At 41.6% G+C, this 24,552-nt stretch overlaps 1 protein-coding gene across 12 annotated transcripts in view; it reads right to left on the bottom strand.

The window, feature by feature from the left end:
• Positions 1-24,552, bottom strand: part of LOC115192516 (leucine-rich repeat-containing protein 7-like) — a 204,044-nt gene that overhangs the window by 59,489 nt on the left and 120,003 nt on the right. For all 12 annotated transcript variants that reach the window (XM_029751117.1, XM_029751114.1, XM_029751120.1 and 9 more), the window contains 3 exons: positions 3,905-4,107; positions 345-462; positions 78-156 (listed from right to left, as the gene is read on the bottom strand). In XM_029751117.1, the coding sequence (XP_029606977.1) occupies positions 78-156; positions 345-462; positions 3,905-4,093 (386 nt within the window). In that variant the 5' untranslated portion in view covers positions 4,094-4,107. The remainder of the gene's footprint in view (positions 1-77; positions 157-344; positions 463-3,904; positions 4,108-24,552) is intronic.

The following is a 24,552-nucleotide window of genomic DNA, read 5'->3' as shown; positions in this document are numbered from 1 at the left end:
ATGATAGTACAGCATTACCATTGTCCCTATAGACTACAGCCATCCCACCACAATGATAGCCTTCTCTCTTCACTTACTTGGCAATAGGATTTACACTGGCCTCCACAACAGATAGGCATTTACAGCATTTAATGTTGTCTGGGAACTCTTGAATACCTAAAGAAGGAATGGAAACATGTTTGTCATTCATAACAAATGAACACACATTTTTAACACTCATGCCTCGTCATATTGTACATCATGCTATTATTTAGAGTGACAGTATCAGTAGAGTCGACAATTTAGAATATATCAGAGTAGAAACTAGCAGAGATTCCTGTGGACATCACATTTCACTCGCTTACCGTTTTTACTGATGTCCAACTCCCTCAGGTTTACAAGGCTGGCTATGGTGGTTGGCAGGTTTGACAGGTCATTGTCAGGTATGCTCAGTTTACGGAGAGCCTGACAGTTAAATAGTTGCTATGGAGAGAGAGGGGCAGAACAGAAACACAAGTCATGCTGGTGTTATATTAATCTCTTAGCCTGCTGAGTTGAAAAAGTGTAGAGTTTGTGAGATTTCATGTGCTGAGTTTCAATAAAGCCGGTCTCTAATGATCTTGCTGTGCTGTTGTTAAATGCGAAACATGAGAGAAACGCTGAGGCAACGTCTTTTTCAATGTTCTGACACGTTTCCCCTTGTTCACTGTAAGAGCAGCAACTCTCAGTTGAGTAATCTTGTAGGACAACATTAGTAGTCCACAGCTCTATATGAAGGGAGGGAGAGAGCCACATCACTCCTCCTCCGAGAGAGCGAGGGAGAGAGAGATGGAGCATAGAGGGGGGGGAGAGAGCCACATCAATCCTCAGAGAGGGCGAGGGAGAGAGAGAGAGAGATGGAGCATAGAGGAGGGAGGGAGAGAGACACATCAGTCCTCCTCAGAGTAAGCATAGAGGGGAGGGAGGGAGGGAGGGAGGGAGGGAGGGAGGGAGGGAGGGAGGGAGAAAAGGGTGCTATGCCGAGTTAGTGTGCATGTGCATCATGCCATATGCAGTATGTTTGAGATAACAGGTTAACAATTACCATTCTAACTGTATACATGAATAATGAAGATCATTGTTTACATTCATAAATGTACAGATGTTTTTTTTTTCAAAGCCAGCCAATACAGTATCAACAAGCGCTTCCTCCCATCTCTGTAGTCCATTCCTTTCTCCATGTAAAAGAGAGATTAGAGCAGTTGATTCCTTTCTCCATGTAGAGGAGAGATTAGAGGTGGACAAGTTCTAAGGGTCTGCATCCCAAATGGAACCGTATTCCCTATACAGTCCACTACCTTTGACCAGGGCCCATAGGGAAGAGGATGTCATTTGAGACAGCCAGGGAGACATTACAGTCCAGTAAGGACATTACTGTAACATGCCCATTATGAGAGGCCATTACTCTTTAAGAGCTATAATAGCCAGAGGGGGAGTATCTACATCAATGGAGACTGGAGAGGGTCAGGAGAGCCAGCGTTGTCCAGTCTTGCCCAAGGCATCACTCTGATATACACAAGCCACATTTACATAAAAGACCACACACTTTGGATCTATCAATGCCTGGTTCTTATGCAACCCTGTGAGGTGCCACACTGGCTCTGAGCTCTCTTCACAAAGACCCTGAACAAACCTCACTGAGAACCATGACTTAACGTATCTAATTGGGAGTTGGTTGAGGAACACAATACACTGGGAAATGTATAAAACAAATAATAACTCATTAATTCCACGGAACCTCTCGGAAGGATATCACTGTACACATTCAGACAATTAATTGTTGAAATTCATCAATGTTGTATTGACCTTCATTGAATGTTAAAAGTGTAATGAATGCTATGATGTATTCATCCAGGGGTGTCTATTTCAAACGAAGACACTATTTTCAGAACATCTAGATTGTAATAGATCTCCTTTGAAAGTATTAATACATACAATCACTGAATGTATTGTTTTCTATTCAATGTGAAGGTTAGATAAAAGTCAGCAAGTCCATTCAGTGGGGGCTTCAGGCACAGGGTGCCACTGTAACTACCCCCCCCCCCCCCCCCATACGCTACATTGCTCTGAGAAACTGAAGAGTTTATTTCCAAAACGCTACAGTATATCCACCAATTTTTCACACTTGTATTTTTTTTGTCAGAAATGATTGCTTCATGTATGTGCGAAATATTACTGTTCTCAGATTTGTTATTCATATATTTGAACTGTGTGTATAAAATGTTTTTTTTCTCAAACTCTATATCTCCATTGTTTAGCAGGAATGAACTTTGTATATTTGTCTGTGATATGTGGGTGTCTCACCTAGCTATCTTAAGATGAATGCACTTACTGTAACTCACTCTGGGTAAGATGACTAAAAATGAATAAAATGTCAAATGTACACTACCATTCAAAAGTTTGGGGTCACTTAGAAATGTCCTTGTTTTTGAAAGAAATGCACATTTTTTGTCCATTCAAATAAATACAGTGTAGACATTGTTAATGTTGTAAATGACTATTGCAGCTGGAAACGGCAGATTTTTTATGGAATATCTATATAGGCGTACAGAGGCCCATTATCAGCAAACATCACTCCTGTATTCCAATGGCACGTTGTGTTAGCTAATCCAAGTTTATCATTTTAAAAGTATAAATTATCATTAGAAAACCCTTTTGCAATTATGTTAGCACAGCTGAAAAATGTTGTTCTGATTAAAGAAGCAATAAAACTGGCCTTCTTTAGACCAGTTGAGTATCTGGAGCATCGGCATTTGTGGGTTTGATTACAGGCTCAAAATAGCCAGAAACAAAGAACTTTCTTCTGAATCTCATCAGTCTATTCTTGTTCTGAGAAATGAAGGATATTCCATGTGAGAAATTGCCAAGAAACCGAAGATCTTGTACAACGCTGTGTACTACTCCCTTCACAGACAGCGCAAACTGGCTCTAACCAGAATAGAAAGAGGAGTGGTGCACAACTGAGCAAGAGGATAAGTACATTAGAGTGTCTAGTTTGAGAAACAGATGCCTCACAAGTCTTCAACTGGCAGCTTCATTAAATGGTACCCGCAAAACACCAATCTCAACGTCAACAGTGAAGAGGTGACTCCAGGATGCTGGCCTGAGGTCACAAATGTATCATTTGTACAGTTCTTTATTTAAAAAAAGTAGTTATTTGCTACATTTGACTGTGTAAAACCTAGCAGTACTACTTATTTCTCTGAGAGTGAGTCAGATATATAGCATTTTAAAAAAAAACATGATTATTTGTCTCTCTGAAATGAAACCATCAAGTGATAGATTTCAAACAAATACATGTCTGTCATTGAAGTGAAGAAAAAACACACTTTCATAAATTCTTGAAAAAATAAAAGTAAATTGTCCACCATTTCTGAAAATATAGTGTATTGGAAAGAAACTCTTAAACTGCTCTCTCATTGACTGGGAGCTGTCCATGGTGCTTATTCATAACCAACCCCCTTCTCTCCTGACCACATAGCTTCTTTCTCCCTCTCTCCCTCTCTGAGTGTTTTTCTCTCTGCTTTATTAACAGCTCATTTACAGACAGGAAGGACATTACGCCACTCTTTGGTCTGTGGGGGTTTGGTTGGCTTGGCAACTCATTTAGACAATCAACACTGAGCGCCAAATGAAGAGAGAGAGTGCATAGAGCTGAGATAATGTTGACATCGATCATTATGCCATGCTTTGTAATGTGGGGAAATGGTCTGAACTATGACTTTACAGAGCCCCTTTTATACACTTCACCCATTTCATCCCACAGCCCCAGCCTCAGCCCCAACCCCGGCCCTCAGGCCCCAACCCCGGCCCTCAGGCCCCAACCCCGGCTCTCAGACCCAAGCCTCAGCCTCAGGCCTCAGGCCCAAGCCCCATTAGAACCCACCTTGGGCAGCTCATCGATCTGGTTGGCATCCAGGTAGAGCTCCTCCAGCGTGCGCTCGAAGCTGAAGATCTCCTTGGGCACCTGCTGCAGACTGCAGTGGGAGTAGTCCAGCACTGAGATGACCTCTTCCTCACCCCGGAAGCACCGGCACGGCACCAGGCGCCCAATGATCTTCCTCTTAGTTGTCATCTCCAGACACTGCACTGTAGTGGGGGAGGGGTCGGGGAGACGAAGGAGAGAGATAAGTGAGACAACAAACTAACCGAGCGTTCCTCTGACCCACTCTGCTTTAAATAATCTCACCATTGCCTGGTCCTTGTATCGCCAGCCTGCTGATTAGGTCAGGACAGCACCGCAGAAGATGAAATGGAATTAGCCGCAGCCATGCTAAACCACACTCGTCAAACAGGCTCTTAATTGTCTCCGATAAAGTTAAGTGCAATTAGCCAACCTAAGTCAAAGCCCCCATTCACTCTGTTATACAGCACAGTAATACTAGCCTACCTCACTGCCAGTCCCACACAGTCCTAATTCACCAATGTGAAGTACAGAGTCATTTCACACATATAAAAATGTCATATTCTGCTCTTGACAACAACTCCTATAGCTATATTTCTTGGGCAAAGGAGATTTACTGGGGAAAGTCAATGGTAGATATCAGGGCTCATACCATAGTCTCTCACTAATAAATATTGATAGACTACCTGCACATCCCCACTTGGCCAACGAACACAGTGAGGAACATGTTTGTGTGAAGACAATTTGCACAAAATAATTAGCTGCTCTGCCGTCTGCTCTCAAAATGATTTAAGAGAATGAGTTTGAATGTGAGTATGTCCTATTTCCATGTAAGGACGAGGTAAGATCTGAATTGTATCTGAGTTTATAGTGTCTGCAAGGCCATATTCCTCTCTCTTGGAGGTTGTATAAGAGGGGTCTTGTAAAAAGAAGTCAATCATTCCCCCAAGATAATGAAAGTTCTGATTAAGTAGTGGTAAAAATGTGAATGTACCCTTGTGATAATAAAACGTATTTCTATCATACTCAATCCTGTGAAGCTCATTCAATACAGCTATTGTTCAGCCTCTGCTGGTAACTCAGGCCCATAGTAGTCACAGCATCACAAACGCAGGGAAATCAATTTAACAAGACACTTACTCATCCTTTTAGTTTTTCAGATTTTATTCATTTTAAATACAACATTAAATACCACAAAAATACCAAGAGCCAGCAATTATCTTGTAAAGCTGTTATTGTCCCCAAACATTGGGCTGCTCTATGTAAATACAAGTAGTCTGTGAATTACACTGTCCCTGTACAAATCAAGAATTTTCTGTAACTTACAAAGTTGTGTATTTTGTCAGCAGGGCAGGTTGAGACCAGGGGCAGCTGGGTGATGATTCACAGCCTCCACCAGCCAGCAGCAACTCCACAGCCAACAGGCTGGGTCCCACCACTCATCTTTGTTTTCCACCCAAACAAAAACAATAGACATGGCACAGGCAGAACAACCTGCTTTCCAGAAGCCACATTCTCCATCTTTTAGTCTTTGTATTGTTCTGTAGTCCCATTGTAAAGGAGACAAACAACCTTGTTTCAATCAAAGTGCCTTGTAAAGAGCCTCTTTTCCAGATGCAGTTGGGCAGAGCAGAGAGATGAATGACATTTCAGCTTGGGAGACATAAATCCTGTATGGCACCGGGCTCTCAGGAGTACATATCAGACAAGGTCACAGTGAAATCCCTCTATCATCTCCCCACTTCTACTTCCAGGAACACAGCAGCAGCTGCCAGTTCCCTCTCCTGTCCTCTGCTCTTCTCAACAACACAGCATCAGGGGTCATGCCCACAGAGAGGTCAGAGAGGTGTCAGCAGCCAATCAAGACGCAGGGAAGAGGCTGTCTGAGCAGCAAATCTATTAAGCCAGTGATATAGCACAAAATACCCTTAGAAATACCCAGCAGCTTCATGTGTCTCCTAATCAGAGCCTTTGAGTGGGATCCCTGCTCTGATGACTATGGCTGTATAGCTTACAGACAGAGGGCTTCTCATAGAAGTATAATAGTGAATATATAGGGCCTCTTCACACAGATCAGACCTGTAGGACTCTAGGCTCAGCTGCCTGTGTATGTGAGAATTCCCAATGGGGCGAGAGAATCTGAAGTCAAATGTCTACTGATGATCTGGTGCTTCTGTCCCCAACCAAGGAGGGCCTACAGCAGCACCTAGATCTTCTGCAAAGACTCGGTCAGACCTGGGCCCTGACAGTAAATCTCAGTAAGACAAAAATAATGGTTTTCCAAAAAAAAAGATCCAGTTGCCTGGCACACAAATACAAAATTCCATCTAGACACCGTTGCCCTAGAGCACACAAACAAATTATACATACCTCAGCCAAAACGTCAGCGCCACAGGTAAGATCTGAGAGACAAGGCAAGAAGGGCTTTCTACGGCATTAAAAGGAACATAAAATGTGACACCAATTAGGATCTGGCTAAAAATACTTGAATCAGTTATAGAACCCATTGCCCTTTATGGTTGTGAGGTCTGGGGTCCGCTCACCAACCAATAATTCACAAAATGGGGCAAACACCAAATTGATCCTCTGCATGCAGAATTCTGCAAAAAATATCCTCTGTGTACAACGTAAAACACCAAATAATGCATGAGGAGCAGGCCGATACCAGCTAATTATCAAAATCCAGAAAAGAGACGTTAAATTCTACAACCACCTAAAAGGAAGCGATTCGCAAACCTTCCATAACAAAGCCATCACCTACAGAGAGATGACCTGGAGAAGAGTCCCCTAAGCAAGCTGGTCCTGGGGCTCTGTTCACAAACAGACCTCACAGAGCCCCAGGACAGCAACACAATTAGACCCAACCAAATCATGAGAAAACAAAAGTAATTATCTTTGACACGTTGGAAAGAATTAACAGAAAAACTGAGCAAACTAGAATGCTATTTGGCCCTAAACAGAGAGTACACAGCCGCAGAATACCTGACCACTGTGACGGACCCAAAATAAAGGAAAGTTTTGACAATGTACAGACTCAGTGAGCATAGGCTTGCTATTGAGAGCGGCCGCCGTAGGCAGACCTGGCTCTCAAGAGAAGACAGGCTATGCGCACACTGCCCACAAAACCTCCTGCCAAATGTATGACCATATTAGAGACACATATTTCACTCAGATTGCACAGACACACAAAGAATTTGAAAACCAGTGAAGAACAAACACCATTGCAAATACAACCCATATTTATGTAGATTTTTTGCACATTGTTAAAACACTGTATATAACCACAATATGACATTTGAAATGCCCCTATTCCTTTGGATCTTTCGTGAGCTTAATGTTTACGGTTCATTTTATATTGTTTATTTCACTTTTGTTTATTATCTATTTCACATGCTTTGGCAATGGAAACATATGTTTCCCATGCCAATGAATCCCTTTGAATTGAATTTAGAGACAGGGGGGCTGAAGACAGGCAGCAGAGAGAAAGCAGAATCAGCCAGACAAGATAAGGCTACTTTATCTCCACACTAGTATATAAAGCAGGCTGATAAAGCCAAACATTTTACACACTTGATCCCCAGCAATAAGGCCAGATGAGGTGTGGTATATGGCCAATATAACATGGCTAAGAGCTGTTCTTAACACGACGCAACGCGGAGTGCCTGAATACAGCCTTTAGTCATGCCATATTGGCCATATATCACAAACCCCCGAGGTGCCTTATTGCTATTATAAACTGGTTACCAACGTAATTATAGCAGTACAAATAAATGTTTTGTCATACCCATGGTATACCACGGCTGTCAGCCAAACTGCATTCAGGGCTCAAACCACCCAATTTATAATTGAAAATGTATCACTTGTTGAATTGTATGCAGCTGATTAAGCTTCTATTAAGAATATAATTTTGTACACAGTACAATGTGTATTATTCTATTCTACCCAGTCTTGCCAAGTGTCAGAGAGAAAAAGAAGAAGTGATAAATAAAAGCATTAAAGTATCGTGTGTTAATACAAGTGAGTTCTGCTCGGGGTGCTATGGAAACCACATGACAGAGGACCAGATTCTGCAGAGGTGAGGATCGAGGACACCTGCTCAGCTCCATCTCCATCTCTCTCTCAGCTCTATGGGAACATCTCTGCTGGTTAGATTTAGTTTGCTAGGCGAGTCATTCCAAATGACTCTAAAGTGAGGCCTAACTCTTGAGTATAATACATTACATGACTAAAGGCATGTGGACACCTGCTCGTCGAACATCTCATTCCAAAATCATTGGCATTAATATGGAGTTGGTCCTCCCTTTGCTGCAGTAACAGCCTCCACTCTTCTGGGAAGGTTTTCCACTAGATGTTGGAACATTGCTGCAGGGACTTGCTTCCATTCAGCCACAAGATCATTAGTGAAGTCGGGCACTGATGTTGGGCGAGTAGGCCTGGCTCTCAGTTGGCGTTCCCAATACGATCCAAAGGTGTTTGATGGGGTTGAGGTCAGGGCTCTGTGCAGGCCAGTCAAGTTCTTCCACACCGATCTCATCAAACCATTTCTGTATGGACCTTGCTTTGTGCAAGGGGGCATTGTTGTCCTGAAAGAGGAAAGGGCCTTCCCCAAACTGTTGCCACAAAGTTGGAAGCACAGAATCGTCTAGAATGTCATTGTATGCTGTAGCGCTAAGATTTCCCTTCACTGGAACTAAGGGGCCTAGTCCAACCATGACAAACAGGCAGAGACCATTATTCCTTCTCCACCAAACTTTATAGTTGGCACTATGCAATGGGGGAGGTAGCGTTCTCCTGACATTCTTCCAGAGACCGCGTTACCAATGCTCCAGAGTCCACTGATGGCGAGCTTAAAACCACTCCAGCCGACGCTTGGCATAGCGCATGGTGATCTTAGGTTTGTGTGTAGCTGCTCGGCCATGGAAACCCATTTCATGAAGCTACCGACGAACAGTTATTGTGCTGAAGTTGCTTCCAGAAGCAGTTTGGGACTTGGTAGTGAGTGTTGCAACCAAGGACAGACAATTTTTACGCACTACACGCTACAGCGCTCGGCTGTCCCGTTCTGTGAGGCCTACCACTTCGCAGCTGAGCCGTTGTTACTCCTAGATGTTTCCACTTCACAATAACAGCACTTGCAGTTGACTGGGGCAGCACTAGCAGGGTAGAAATTTCACGAACTGACTTGTTGGAAAGGTGGCATCCTATGACGGTGCCATGTTGAAAGTCACTGAGCTCTTCAGTAAGGCCATTCTACTGCCAATGTTTGTCTGTGGAGATTGCATGGCTGTGTGCTTGATTTTATACACCTGTCAGCAACTGGTGTGGCTGCATCTCAGCTGGAATAATACATTATGACCTTTCATTTCAAATGTGATGGTTTTTTAAAGCATGTTATTTTCTTGGTATTATCTTTTACCAGATCTAATGTGTAATATTCTCCTACATACATTTCACATTTCCACAAACATCAAAGTGTTTCCTTTTCAATGGTATCAAGAATATGCATATCCTTGCTTCAGGTCCTGAACAACAGGCAGTTAGATTTGGGTATGTCATTTTATTAAGACATTAAGGTCAGTCAATCTGGAAAATTTCAATTTCAAGAAATGTGAAAGTTTCTTCAAGTGCATTTGCAAAAAAAACATCAAGTGCTATGATGAAACTGCACTTCATGAGGACCGCCACAGGAAAGGAAGACCCAGAGTTACCTCTGCTGCAGAGGATAAGTTCATTAGAGTTACCAGCCTCAGAAATTGCAGCTCAAATAAATGCTTCACAGAGTTCAAGTAACAGACACATCTCATCATCAATAGTTGAGAGGATACTGTGTGAATCAGGCCTTCGCGGTTGAATTGCTGCAAATAAACCACTGCTAAAAGACACCAATAATAAGAACAGAATTGCTTGGGCCAAGAAACACAAGCAATGGACATTAGACCGGTGAAAATATGTCCTTTAGACTGATGAGTCCAAATTTGAGATTTTTGGTTCCAACCGCCGTGTCTTTGTGAGACGCAGAGTAGGTGAATGAATGATCTCTGCATGTGTGGTTCCCAATGTGAAGCATGGAGGAGGAGGTGTGAAGGTGCTTTGCTGGTGACACTACCTGTGATTTATTTGGAATTCAAGGCACACTTAACCAGCATGGCTACCACAGCATTCTTCAGCGATAAGCCATTCCATCTGGTTTGTGCTTAGTGGGACTATCATTTATTTTTCAACAGGACAATGACCGAAAGCCCAGCTCCATGCTGTGTAAGGGCTATTTGACCAAGAAGGAGAGTGATGGAGTGCTGCATCAGATGACCTGGCCTCCACAATCACCCGACCTCAACCCCCAATTGGTTTGGGATAAGTTGGTTCGCAAAGTGAACGAAAAGCAGCCAACAAGTGCTCAGCATATGTGGGAACTCCTTCAAAACTGTTGGAAAAGCATTCCAGGTGAAGCTGGTTGAGAGAATGCCAAGAGCATGCAAAGTTGTCATCAAGGCAAAGGGTGGCTACTTTAAAGAATTTCACATTTTTGGTTACAACATGATTCCATGTGTGTTATTTCATAGTTTTGATATCTTCACTATTATTCTACAATGTAGAAAATCATAAAAATAAAGAAAAACCCTTGAATGAGTAGGTGTCCAAACTTTTGACTGGTACTGTATATTTGTTTTATATCTAAAGTGGTCCTTAAATTCAAAATCAAATAGATAAATTATCCATAGTATGACCATCTTAAAAAAAATCCGTATGACAGCTTAGAGATTCAATGGCTTAACATTTTAAGAAATAAAATATGTATTTTTTTGTTGGATTTTCAAGAACATTTCTGAGAATATATTCATCAATGGAGATGTTGCCTGTAAAGGGGGGTTATTCATGACTGAAGATTTTAATAAATCAGCCAGCTCAGTCTTATTTCTTACATTTTAGTCATTTAGCAGACGCTCTTATCCAGAGCAACTTACAATAGTGAATACATACATTTCATTTCATGCATTTAAAAAAAAAAAATTTGGACTGGCCCCCCGTGGGAATCAAACCCACAACCCTGGCGTTGCACACACCATGCTCTACCAACTGAGCCACAGGGAAGCCACATCAAACTCTTGAAATTAAAGTTGTCATTTGTGTCTATGTTAGTGGCTCCGGTGAGCAAAGCTTCTCTCCCAGGGAATGTGGAACAGCAGAACACTGAATATACTCATAAAAAATGCATGTGTATCCAACAGCTGAATTCCCCAGGGTCAGCTTGCAGCCAACGTGACATGTGCAGCTCCTCACAAAAGCTCCAATCCGTTACCAAGGTAACCATCTCTAAAGGGTCAACATGTACTTTTATAGAGATATTTATTTATTTACAAGACAGTCAATATTACACACGTTCAGCAGCCAAGGCAAATTAGCATTGATTAAGATATCCAGAGAACGTTGTGACTGCACCATATAAAATATATCCAATGTTTACAGCATATTATTGGTTTAGAGAAGAAGGCAAAAAATAATGGCTTTTTCCTCTGTGAACAATATGGTAATAAGGATAGATGCTGCAGGATGGATAGAGAGCTATGGCTTGCCTGGCTTTAAATAATGAAAGATTACAATGGACATGAAGAAAACTGGGCTTTGGGGAAATAAATCAAGCAATCTGTAAAAGGTCCTCGTAGCACGGGTTTATTCAGAGAGCCTGTGCAGAACCTATGGCCCACTGACAGAAAGACAAACACAGAAAGACAAACAGGCAGACAGACCCTATAGTCTGTGACACAGAGACTATGCTACCAGTATTAAAGCACACACCATCTGCTCCCTAGCTAGCATCTCCATGCATCCTGTAGGTCTAATCGTACATATTCAATGATATGTAACGTTTTATGTGAAAGTTCTGTCATAATGCTAACACAAGGTTGTCATAAACTTAGCTTAGACCGTGAGATAGCATGTAATGATGGTTTACGGTAACACTTACACTATATGACCAAAAGGTATGTGGACATCTGCTCGTCCAACATCTCATTCCAAAATAATGGTCATTAATATGGAGTTGGTCCCCCCTTTGCTGCTACAACAGCCTCCACTCTTCTGGGAAGGCTTTCCACTAGATGTTGGAACATTGGCTTGCGTTCCAATTCATCCCAAAGGTGTTCGATGGGGTTGAGGTCAGCGCTCTGTGCAGGCCAGTCAAGTTATTCCACACCAATCTCAACAAACCATTTATGTATGGACCTCGCTTTGTGCACGGGGGCATTGGCATGCTGAAACTGGAAAAGGCCTTTCCCAAACTGTTGCCACAAAGTTGGAAGCACAAAATCGTCTAGAATGTAATTGTATGCTGTAGAGTTAAGATTTCCCTTCACTGGAAATAAGGGGCCTAGCACGAACATTGAAAAACAGCCCCAGACTATTATTCCGCCTCCACCAAAATGTACAGTTGGCATTATGCAGTCGGGCAGGTAGCGTTCGCCTGGCATCCTCCAAACCCAGATTTGTCCATCAGACTGCCAGATGGTGAAGCATGATTAATCTCTCCAGAGTACATGTTTCCACTGCTCCAGAGTCCAATGGTGGCGAGCTTTACACCACTCCAGCCAACGCTTGGCATTGCGCATGGTGATCTTAGGCTTGTGTGCGGCTGCTCGGCCATGGAAACCCATTTCATGAAGCTCCCGACGAACAGTTCTTGTGCTGAAGTTGCTTCCAGAAGCAGTTTGGGACTTGGTAGTGAGTGTTGCAACCGAGGATAGACAATCTTTATGCACTCAGCACTCGGCAGTCCTGTTCTGTGAGCTTGTGGCGCCTACCACTTTGCGGCAGTCGTTGTTGCTCCTAGATGTTTCCACTTCACAATAACAGCACTTACAGTTGACCGGTGCAGCTCTAGCAGGGAAGAAATTTGACGAACTGACTTGTTGGAAAGGTGGCATCCTATGAAGGTGCTATGTTGAAAGTCACTGAGCTCTTCATTAAGGCCATTCTACTGCCAATGTTTGTCTATGGATATTGAATGGCTGTGTGCTTGATTTTATACACCTGTCAGCAACGGGTGTGGCGGAAATAGCTGAATCCATTAATTTGAAGGGGTGTCCACATACTTTTGTATATATAGTGTATGTCATGTCACATTATGGGCCATAAATAGGTTAGGAAGGTCTCAGTGAGTCATGCTTCATAACGGCCAGGTTAGTGGCGGAGACCAGCATGGAGAATAAATTAAACAAAAGTAACAGCAAAAGAAAATTCTAAACATTGAGATGAAACACGAGAGCAGTCGAACTCGTTTCAAACACGAGAGCAGTCGAATACGTTTCAAACACTAGAGCAGTCGAATACGTTTCAAACACTAGAGCAGTTGAACTCGTTTCAAACACTAGAGCAGTTGAACTCGTTTCAAACACTCAATGCTCTACTTTTACAACCCCAAAGCCCTCTGTTGTAATTTGCTAGCATTGCTTAACAAGGTGTGTTATTTGCCACCAATAATTCAGACATCAGTCAATTAATATGTACTGTCATGATGTCTAGCAGCGATGGGAATTTGCAACAGCTGGCTGAGCCCAAGTTGAAGGTTGACAACTTTGTCAATGGCTCCTTTGAATGGAGACACAGAGCAGAAGTCCCAAAGCAGTCAAAGTGTCACGTCAATATGAACACGTATGCCTACATACTTTTCAAGGGATACACACAAGAGGGAAGTTAGTACAAATATAACATGTCTAACTCTCATCCAGCTCCCCTATTTGTTCTACTCACACTATTACTGTTCCTGCTGTCCTGTCAGAGGAGATGCAGTTTATTTAACAGAGAGAAGCACATCCCTCTGAAGCAGCATGGGCCTGTTTGATTCACTCGACTGGTCCTCTACCTCCACTGTGAAGCCCTTGGGTTAGGTTGGGTTGAGAACAGGGCCCTGTGGAAGTCCCAGCCAAGTTAGGAGTCAGACCAGCACGGCTCAGTCACAATGTGCAGTCATACAACACAAGCATCACGAGCTGGACATCAGTCAACAGTGGATTACAGAGGTTTACAGATAAGACTATGGAGGCCACATAAAGTCACTAGAAACAGACTTCTTGTTGGTTTAAATGCTTTTAGAAAAATGTAAATAGGTATGAATCACACACACAGCAGCATGTACGAGGCATACTACAGTGGGGCAAAAAAGTATTTAGTCAGCCACCAATTGTGCAAGTTCTCCCACTTAAAAAGATGAGAGAGGCCTGTAATTTTCATCGTAGGTACACATCAACTATGACAGACAAAATGTGAAAAAAAATCCAGAAAAATCACATTGTAGGATTTTTTATGAATTTATTTGCAAATTTATTTGGAAAATAAGTATTTGGTCAATAACAAAAGTTTATCTCAATACTTTGTTATATACCCTTTGTTGGCAATGACACAGGTCAAAAGTTTTCTCTAAGTCTTCACAAGGTTTTCACACACTGTTGCTGGTATTTTGGCCCATTCCTCCATGCAGATCTCCTCTAGAGCAGTGATGTTTTGGGGCTGTCGCTGGGCAACATGGACTTTCAACTCCCTCCAAAGATTTTCTATGGGGTTGAGATCTGGAGACTGGCTAGGCCACTCCAGGACCTTGAAATGCTTCTTACGAAGCCACTCCTTCGTTGCCCGGGCGGTGTGTTTGGGATCATTGTCATGCTGAAAGACCCAGCCACGTTTCATCTTCAATGCCCTTGCTGATGGAAGGAGGTTTTCACTCAAAATCTCACAATACATGGCCCCATTCATTCTTTCCTTTACACGGATCAGTCGTCCTGGTCCCTTTGCAGAAAAACAGCCCCAAAGCATGATGTTTCCACCCCCATGCTTCACAGTAGGTATGGTGTTCTTTGGATGCACCTCAGCATTCTTTGTCCTCCAAACTCGACGAGTTGAGTTTTTACCAAAAAGTTATATTTTGGTTTCATCTGACCATATGACATTCTCCCAATCCTCTTCTGGATCATCCAAATGCTCTCTAGCAAACTTCAGACGGGCCTGGACATGTACTGGCTTAAGCAGGGGGACACGTCTGGCACTGCAGGATTTGAGTCCCTGGCGGCGTAGTGTATTACTGATGGTAGGCTTTGTTACTTTGGTCCCAGCTCTCTGCAGGTCATTCACTAGGTCCCCCCGTGTGGTTCTGGGATTTTTGCTCACCATTCTTGTGATCATTTTGACCCCACGGGGTGAGATCTTGCGTGGAGCCCCAGATCGAGGGAGATTATCAGTGGTCTTGTATGTCTTCCATTTCCTAATAATTGCTCCCACAGTTGATTTCTTCAAACCAAGCTGCTTACCTATTGCCGATTCAGTCTTCCCAGCCTGGTGCAGGTCTACAATTTTGTTTCTGGTGTCCTTTGACAGCTCTTTGGTCTTGGCCATAGTGGAGTTTGTAGTGTGACTGTTTGAGGTTGTGGACAGGTGTCTTTTATACTGATAACAAGTTCAAACAGGTGCCATTAATACAGGTAACGAGTGGAGGACAGAGGAGCCTCTTAAAGAAGAAGTTACAGGTCTGTGAGAGCCAGAAATCTTGCTTGTTTGTAGGTGACCAAATACTTATTTTACACCATAATTTGCAAATAAATTCATTAAAAATCCTACAATGTGATTTTCTGGAAAAGAAATTCTCAGGCCTCTCTCATCTTTTTAAGTGGGAGAACTTGCACAATTGTGGCTGACTAAATACTTTTTTGCCCCACTGTATTTCCTCAAGAGAATTTCTAACTATGTCTGTGCTATTGGAATGTCTCATCTTAACTCAGCAGACTTACACAGTCTTGTGGCGTGCAGGAGACCCGGGATCAGACCCCAGTCACTCACACTAATAAACAGCTTCTCAGAAAGAAATGTCAATAGCCTTGGTGCTGTTGGATTGGTGTTACGCCACACTATATAGCCTAGTGTGGTAGACCAGTGTTACGCCACACTATATAGCCAAGTGTGGTAGACCAGTGTTAGAGCATGCTATGTTGCCCAGGTTACCAATCCCTGGACATTAAGATTAGAAAGATACTCAAGGCCACATGACACAGAGAGCCAGTGAAAAAGGGTGAGAAAGATGATGTGTCAGACAGAAGAGCGTGTGAATTTCTCTCCAACTGGCAGTAGGAGGGAGAGAGCAGTTGAATGAGAGCAGAGTCAGATCAAGTTACTGAGCACGCCTAGCCAGCGTTTTATATTTTTATCTCGGGCACCAACTATATGTTTGGATTATCCGTGAAAGGCATTTTCACCTCAGGGTGTCTGCAGAGCTAAATGGAGTCTAATCCTCCAACAACACTAGCTACATGATAAACACAAATAGGAAGGATTCACTTTAAGATTCAAAGTGTATCCAACCAACAGTTGTAATACATTAATTAAAATTATAGTCCACTTAGAGTAAAAACTACTTATGTATTGTGTAAACACATAAAATATATAAAACCATTCAAGCGTTCATTTGAAATTAACCCCTAGCATGGGTGTGCATTGAAAGTAGCAGATATGATTAAGTACACATTTCATCTAATAAAATATTATATAATTGTTCATAAAAGGCATGTAGAGTCTCTAGTCTCACATTTCTAAATGCAAAATGACTTGTTAGTAGTAGTACACATCCACATGAGACAACAGACAGACTACTGGTACAGATCTGTTTACTGAGAGCTTATTTGTAAGACTCTCAAGAACATGAAATGCAGTCAGACTCAGCCATACAAATAATTGGTGGACCGACTCCATACTCTGTGGCCTTAGAGAGCCATACATCATGAGTGGAGGCTCTCTCCATTTAAACATGGTGCCCAGGGATCTACTGCAGTCTATCACTCTGATGCTCTCTCAGACACAAATACAGACACACAGGCAGTGGCAGAGGGTAGGGACTAGGCATCTTCAGAATGATATCATCACAGCTGCCTCTCCTCTCATCATGGACCAGTCAACACCATCATAATTTACACCGGAATGTGGATTTTAACATACTATACTGCATGTGGTTCAAACAATGACATTGATATACTGCATTGATCTGGAGCAAATCATATCTAGTATGTATCAGTTGATACAATGGCATCTGTCTATAAAGAACACTGAACAGCAAGAGAGAAAATGTTGGATTCATAATTAATATTAGACTTTATGACAGCCACAGCTGGCTGCAGAAACAAACCTCTGTGCAGACAGAGATTAAAGATTAACACTGATTAACACTGATAATTCTACATGCAACTTTACAAACCGGACTACACCCTCAATTGGTGATACAAAAAATAAAATAAATGACTGTAGCTGGTTAAGGCGGGCAGGAAGTTGAGGCCGTGCAGACTTGACTGTGATACAGTATTAAAAGGTCACTCAGTCTACAGTAGATCTAGACAATGAAGACATATGCTACATAACAGGACTGGGCTTCTGACTGAGTATTCTAATCCTAGAATCCAGGTCAACATCAAAGGCACTTTCTTTCTGAAACTCTGACATCACTTAAAAATACTCAAAGTAGAAAGACCAATTCAGTTGGTTTAACGCAATGATTTCCAATAATAGTCTGACTGAACAAGGGACATAATGTCATGTACCGTGCCATGAGTCATCCAGTGGAGGCTCCTCAGAGGAGGAAGGGGAGGACCATCCTCCTCACTGAATTTCATAGAAATAGTGAAACATTGTTTTGCAATGAAGGTCTACAGTTGCCTCAACAGCACTCTGTAGGGTAGCACCATGGTGTAGTCAGAGGACAGCTAGTTTCTGTTCTCCTCTGGGTACATTAGACTTAGAAAACCGAGGAGGCTTATGGTTCTCACCCACTTCCATAGACTTTTTTTCCTTCTTCTTCTTTTAGGGGTGGATCAGCTTAATATTGCGGAAAGATTGTTGCCTCCATCAATATAATTGTCAGCATCATTTCCAATCCCCCATATATTTTTTGGGGTAAATATATATATCCATATACATACATACACATACCCATATAGATAGACATACTTTTTTTAGAATATACCTTTATTATTCCCCGCAAACCCTACCACCCTTCCCTCAATTGGAGTAAACTAATAAACAATAACACTTAGGCTTCTACCTTCAGTTTATACATCCTGTACACATTTTACAGACACAACCTATTTTACAATAGTTATATTTTGTTTGTTTTTAGTCCTTCCTCTATTTCTGATGTCCATCCAGTTTGATTTCTATTTGTAACTACTATTTCACAACATTTCTGAACCTATTGTAACGCCCTGGCCATAGAGAGGGGTTTTTGTTCTTTATTTTGGTTAGGCCAGGGTGTTACATTTTGTGGGCGTTCTATGTTCCTTTTTCATTGTTTTTGTATTTCTTTGTTTTGGGCCGTGTGTGGCTCCCAATCAGGCACAGCTGAAGCTCGTTGTTGCTGATTGGGAGTCACACATAAGGAGCATGTTTTTCCTTTGGGTTTTGTGGGTAATTGTTTCTGTTAGTACCTGACAGGACTGTTTGGCTGTCAGTTTTCTTGTTTTGTTTGTATAGTGTTCTTTCTGTGATTAAATATTCAATGATGAACACTAACTCCGCTGCACCTTGGTCTACTCTCTCTCACGACAGCCCTTACACCTATATACATTTTACAGACCCTGTATGTTTTACATTGGTTATCTTGTTATTAGTCCCACCCTTCAGCTCCATTCAACCCCTCCCATCTATCTCTTAACACCCTCCATTTTGGTTTCTATTTGCCATATATTTTTCAACTGTGCTGTGATGCTTCACAAAAGTACTGAAGCTTTCTATTCTTATAGCTTCTACAGATTGCAAATGAAAAATAAATATTTTTGCTAAAATAATTACTATATTATTGATTGATTGACTATGGCTTTTCAAATCACCCAGTACTGCTTTCTGCAGTGTAAGCTCCAGGCAAATGTTGCAATTCTTCAGCCATTCCTGGACCTTTGACCAAAAACGAGCTACATATGGACAATACCAAAATAAATAATCTAATGACTCTGCCTCCTCGCAGCAAAATCGGCAGAGCTGGGAAGGTTGTATCCCCCATATACACTGCTCAAAAAAATAAAGGGAACACTTAAACAACACAATGTAACTCCAAGTCAATCACACTTCTGTGAAATCAAACTGTCCACTTAGGAAGCAACACTGATTGACAATAAATTTCACATGCTGTTGTGCAAATGGAATAGACAACAGGTGGAAATTATAGGCAATTAGCAAGACACCCCCAATAAAGGAGTGGTTCTGCAGGTGGTGACCACAGACCACTTCTCAGTTCCTATGCTTCCTGGCTGATGTTTTGGTCACTTTTGAATGCTGGCGGTGCTTTCACTCTAGTGGTAGCATGAGACGGAGTCTACAACCCACACAAGTGGCTCAGGTAGTGCAGCTCATCCAGGATGGCACATCAATGCGAGCTGTGGCAAGAAGGTTTGCTGTGTCTGTCAGCGTAGTGTCCAGAGCATGGAGGCGCTACCAGGAGACAGGCCAGTACATCAGGAGACGTGGAGGAGGCCGTAGGAGGGCAACAACCCAGCAGCAGGACTGCTACCTCCACCTTTGTGCAAGGAGGAGCAGGAGGAGCACTGCCAGAGCCCTGCAAAATGACCTCCAGCAGGCCACAAATGTGCATGTGTCTGCTCAAACGGTCAGAAACAGACTCCATGAGGGTGGTATGAGGGCCCGACGTCCACAGGTGGGGGTTGTGCTTACAGCCCAACACCGTGCAGGACGTTTGGCATTTGCCAGAGAACACCAAGATTGGCAAATTCGCCACTGGCGCCCTGTGCTCTTCACAGATGAAAGCAGGTTCACACTGAGCACATGTGACAGACATGACAGAGTCTGGAGACACCGTGGAGAACGTTCTGCTGCCTGCAACATCCTCCAGCATGACCGGTTTGGCGGTGGGTCAGTCATGGTGTGGGGTGGCATTTCTTTGGGGGGCCGCACAGCCTTCCATGTGCTCGCCAGAGGTAGCCTGACTGCCATTAGGTACCGAGATGAGATCCTCAGACCCCTTGTGAGACCATATGCTGGTGCGGTTGGCCCTGGGTTCCTCCTAATGCAAGACAATGCTAGACCTCATGTGGCTGGAGTGTGTCAGCAGTTCCTGCAAGAGGAAGGCATTGATGCTATGGACTGGCCCGCCCGTTCCCCAGACCTGAATCCAATTGAGCACATCTGGGACATCATGTCTCGCTCCATCCACCAACGCCACGTTGCACCACAGACTGTCCAGGAGTTGGCGGATGCTTTAGTCCAGGTCTGGGAGGAGATCCCTCAGGAGACCATCCGCCACCTCATCAGGAGCATGCCCAGGCGTTGTAGGGAGGTCATACAGGCACGTGGAGGCCACACACACTACTGAGCCTCATTTTGACTTGTTTTAAGGACATTACATCAAAGTTGGATCAGCCTGTAGTGTGGTTTTCCACTTTAATTTTGAGTGTGACTCCAAATCCAGACCTCCATGGGTTGATAAATTGGATTTCCATTGATTATTTTTGTGTGATTTTGTTGTCAGCACATTCAACTATGTAAAGAAAAAAGTATTTAATAAGATTATTTCATTCATTCAGATCTAGGATGTGTTATTTTAGTGTTCCCTTTATTTTTTTGAGCAGTGTATATTATTCCCATGGGCAAATAAATTCAAAAGGGTGATGGTATTAATTAACAGTCATTTTGATCCAAACGTGCAAATTGTCCAAACAGATCATCAAGGTAGATGGATTATTTTAAATATGTTATTGGACAATAAACAGATATGGCTTATTAACCTATATGGTCCAAATAATGAGGATCCAAGTGTCTTTGAAAATACAGTTGAAGTCGGAAGTTTACATACACTTTCAACCACTCTACAAATTTCTTGTTAACAAACTATAGTTTTGGCATGTCGGTTAGGATATCTACTTTGTGCTTGACACAAGTAATTTTTCCAACAATTGTTTACAGACAGATTATTTCACTTATAATTAATTCACTGTATCACAATTCCAATGGGTCAGAAATGTACATACACTAAATTGACTGTGCCTTTAAACAGCTTGGAAAATTCCAGAAAATGATGTCATGGCTTTAGAAGCTTCTGATAGGCTTATTGACATAATTCTATTCTATCGGAGGTGTAGCTATGGATGTATTTCAAGGCCTACCTTCAAACTCAGTGCCTCTTTGCTTGACATCATGGGAATATCAAAAGAAATCAGCCAAGACCTCAGAAATAAAATTGTAGACCTCCGCAACTCTGGTTCATCCTTGGGAGCAATTTCCAAACGCTTGAAGGTACCACGTTCATCTGTAGAACAATAGTATGCAAGTATAAACACCATGGGACCATGCAGCCATCATACCGCTCAGGAAGGAGACGCGTTCTGTCTCCTAGAGATGAACGTACTTTGGTGCGAAAAGTGCAAATCAATCCCAGAACAACAGCAAAGGACCTTGTGAAGATGCTGGATGAAACAGGTACAAAAGTATCTATATCCACAGTAAAACAAGTCCTATATTGACATAACCTGAAAGGCCGCTCAGCAAGGAAGAAACCACTGCTCCAAAACCGCCATAAAAAAGCCAGACTACGGTTTGCAATTGCACATGGGGACAAAGATCGTACTTTTTGGAGAAATGTCCTCTGGTCTGATGAAACAAAAATATAACTTTTTGGCCATAATGACCATCATGATGTTTGGAGGGAAAAGGGGGAGGCTTCAAAGCTGAAGAACACCATGCCAACCGTGAAGCATGGGGGTGGCAGCATCATGTTGTGGGGGTGCTTTGCTTCAGGAGGGACTGGTGCACTTCACAAAATATATGGCATCATGAGGGAGGAAAATTATGTGGATATATTGAAGCAACATCTCAAGACATCAGTCAGGAAGTTGGGTCTTCCAAATGGACAATGACCCCAAGCATACTTCCAAAGTTGTGGCAAAATGACTTAAGGACAACAAAGTCAAGGTATTGGAGTGGCCATCACAAAGCCCTGACCTCAATCCCATATAATTATTTGTGGGCAGAACTGAAAAAGTGTGTGTGAACAATGAGGCCTACAAACCTGACTCAGTTTCACCAGCTCTGTCAGGAGGAATGGGCCAACATTCACCCGACTTATTGTGGGAAGCTTGTGGGAGGCTACCCGAAACGTTTGACCCAAGTTAAACTATTTAAAGGTAATGCTACCAAATACTTATTGTGTATGTACATTTCTGACCCACTGGGAATGTGATAAACGAAATAAAAGCTGAAATAAATCATTCTCTCTACTATTATTCTGACATTTCACATTCTTACAATAAAGTGGTGATCCTAACCGATGTAAGACAGGGAATTGTTACTAGGATTAAATGTCAGGAATTGTGAAAAACTGAATTTAAGTGTATTTGGCTAAGGTGTATGTAAACTTCCAACTTCAACTTTTAGACTTGTGAAATGTATCAACTCTACAAGCAACACTAGACTCTATTATTATAGTGGGATATTTTAATACTGTCTTAAATACCTCTATGGACCGGAAAGGAAATCGAACTACAAACTATCACCCTCAGGCACTTAAGGAAATCATGAATGCCATGGATATATTGGAATTTCTGGATATATGGAGGCTTAAATTACCTGACCTAGGGAGATATACATGGTAGAGGCTTAATCAAGCTAGTCGTCTTGACTACTTTCTTATTCCATTCTCTCTGGCACCAAAAGTTTAAAAAGTGTTGATAGGGGACAGAATGAGGTCGGATCATCACATAATTGGCATTTATATTACTCTCACAGAATTTCCACGTGGGCGAGGATATTGGAAAAATGCACCAAATTCTTTTTTAATCTTCAATATAGAAATGCTACCAATTTTTTTTAAATTGCATGATGATCATGCAATTACATTTTGAAAGAGGAAGAAAAGTACTTTAAGAATATGTTTTCGTTTCAGTGTCCTCCATATCCACTAACCGAAGCTAATTGTATGGATTTTTCCCCTAATAATAATGTAAAATTAAAATCTGTACAGAAAGACTCACGTGAAGTCCAAATTACAGAGGAGGAACTTCTGGATGCAATTAAAGCCTTTAAGGCTGGGAAAACTCCAGGGCTGGATGGCATACCAGTGGAAGTATACAAAACGTTTTTGGATGTACTCAGTGGACCATTATTAGCATGTTTTAACCACTCCTATATAAATGGTAGATTATCGGACACGCAACAAGGTCGTCTGATATCATTATTACAGAAACAGGACCCAAGTGGTATATATAAATATCCAGTCCAATTAAAAAAATTGGAGGCCTCTTACACTTCAGTGTTGTGATGCAAAAATCCTAGCAAAATGCTTGGCACATAGAATTAAAAAGTATTGTCAGATATTATTCATCCTAATCAGACAGGTTTTTTACGTGGACGATACATTTGAGATTATATAAGACAAGTACTGGAAACAATAGAATACTGTGAAATATCGGTGACACAAGGCCTGGTTTTCATAGCTGATTTTGAAAAGGCTTTTGATAAAGTACGACTGGAGTTTATATATAAATGCCTAGAATATTTCAATTTTGGGGACTCTCTTGTAAAAAGGGTTAAAGTTATGTATAGTAACCCTAGGTGTAAAATAGTAAAAAATGGCTACATCTCAGAAAGTTTTAAACTATTTAGAGGAGTAAAACAAGGTTGTCCGCTATCGGCATATCTATTTATTATTGCCATCGAAATTTTAGCTGTTAAAATTAGATCCAACAATAATATTAAGGGATTAGAAATCCGTGGCTTAAAAATCAAGGTGTCATTGTAAGCTGATGATTCATATTTTCTTTTAAAACCACAATTAGAATCTCTCCACACCCTCATAGAGGATCTAGATACTTTTACTATCCTCTCTGGATTAAAACCAAATTATGATAAGTATTGGATCACAAAAAAATGATAATTTTACATGACCGTGTAGTTTACCAATTAAATGGTTTGACGGAGATGTGGATATACTCGGTATACAAATCCCAAAAGAAAGAAATTATCTCACTCCAATACATTTTTATAGAAAGTTAGCAAAAATAGATAAGATCTTGCTACCATGGAAAGGAAAATACCTGTCTATTTGTGGAAAAATCACCCTGATTAACTCTTTAGTCACATCAGTTTGCCTATTTGCTTAAGGTTTTGCCTACACCTAGTGACCTGCTTTTAAAATTATATGAACAAAAAATATTCAATTTTATTTGGAATTGCAAGCCAGACAAAATTAAAAGGGCCTGTTTATGTAACGAATATGAATTCAGAGGGCAGAAATTATGAAATATTTAAGCATTAGACCTCTCACTAAAGACATCAGTCATACAAAAGTTATACTTACATTCAAACTGGTTCTCTAGTAAATTGGTAGGAATGTCTCATCCCATGTTCAATAATGGCCTTTTCCCCCTTATTCAGATTACAACTGCTCACTTTCGGTTGTTTGAAAAGGAAATAATCTTCAAAATATCGTTATTTTTTAAACAAGCCTTAGAAAGTTGGTTACAATTTCAGTTTAATCCACCTGAAAAGACAAAACAAATAATACAACAAATATTGTGGTTAAACTGAAATATACTAATTGCAAAAAAAAAATTTGGGGGGGGAAGAAATTTTTAAAAAAGGTATAATTTTTGTGAATGATATCA

This window comes from Salmo trutta, chromosome 4 (assembly GCF_901001165.1).
Source record: "Salmo trutta chromosome 4, fSalTru1.1, whole genome shotgun sequence".
In the NCBI taxonomy this organism is placed as follows: Eukaryota; Metazoa; Chordata; class Actinopteri; order Salmoniformes; family Salmonidae; genus Salmo; species Salmo trutta.
This window is presented reverse-complemented; position numbering and strand designations above follow the sequence as displayed.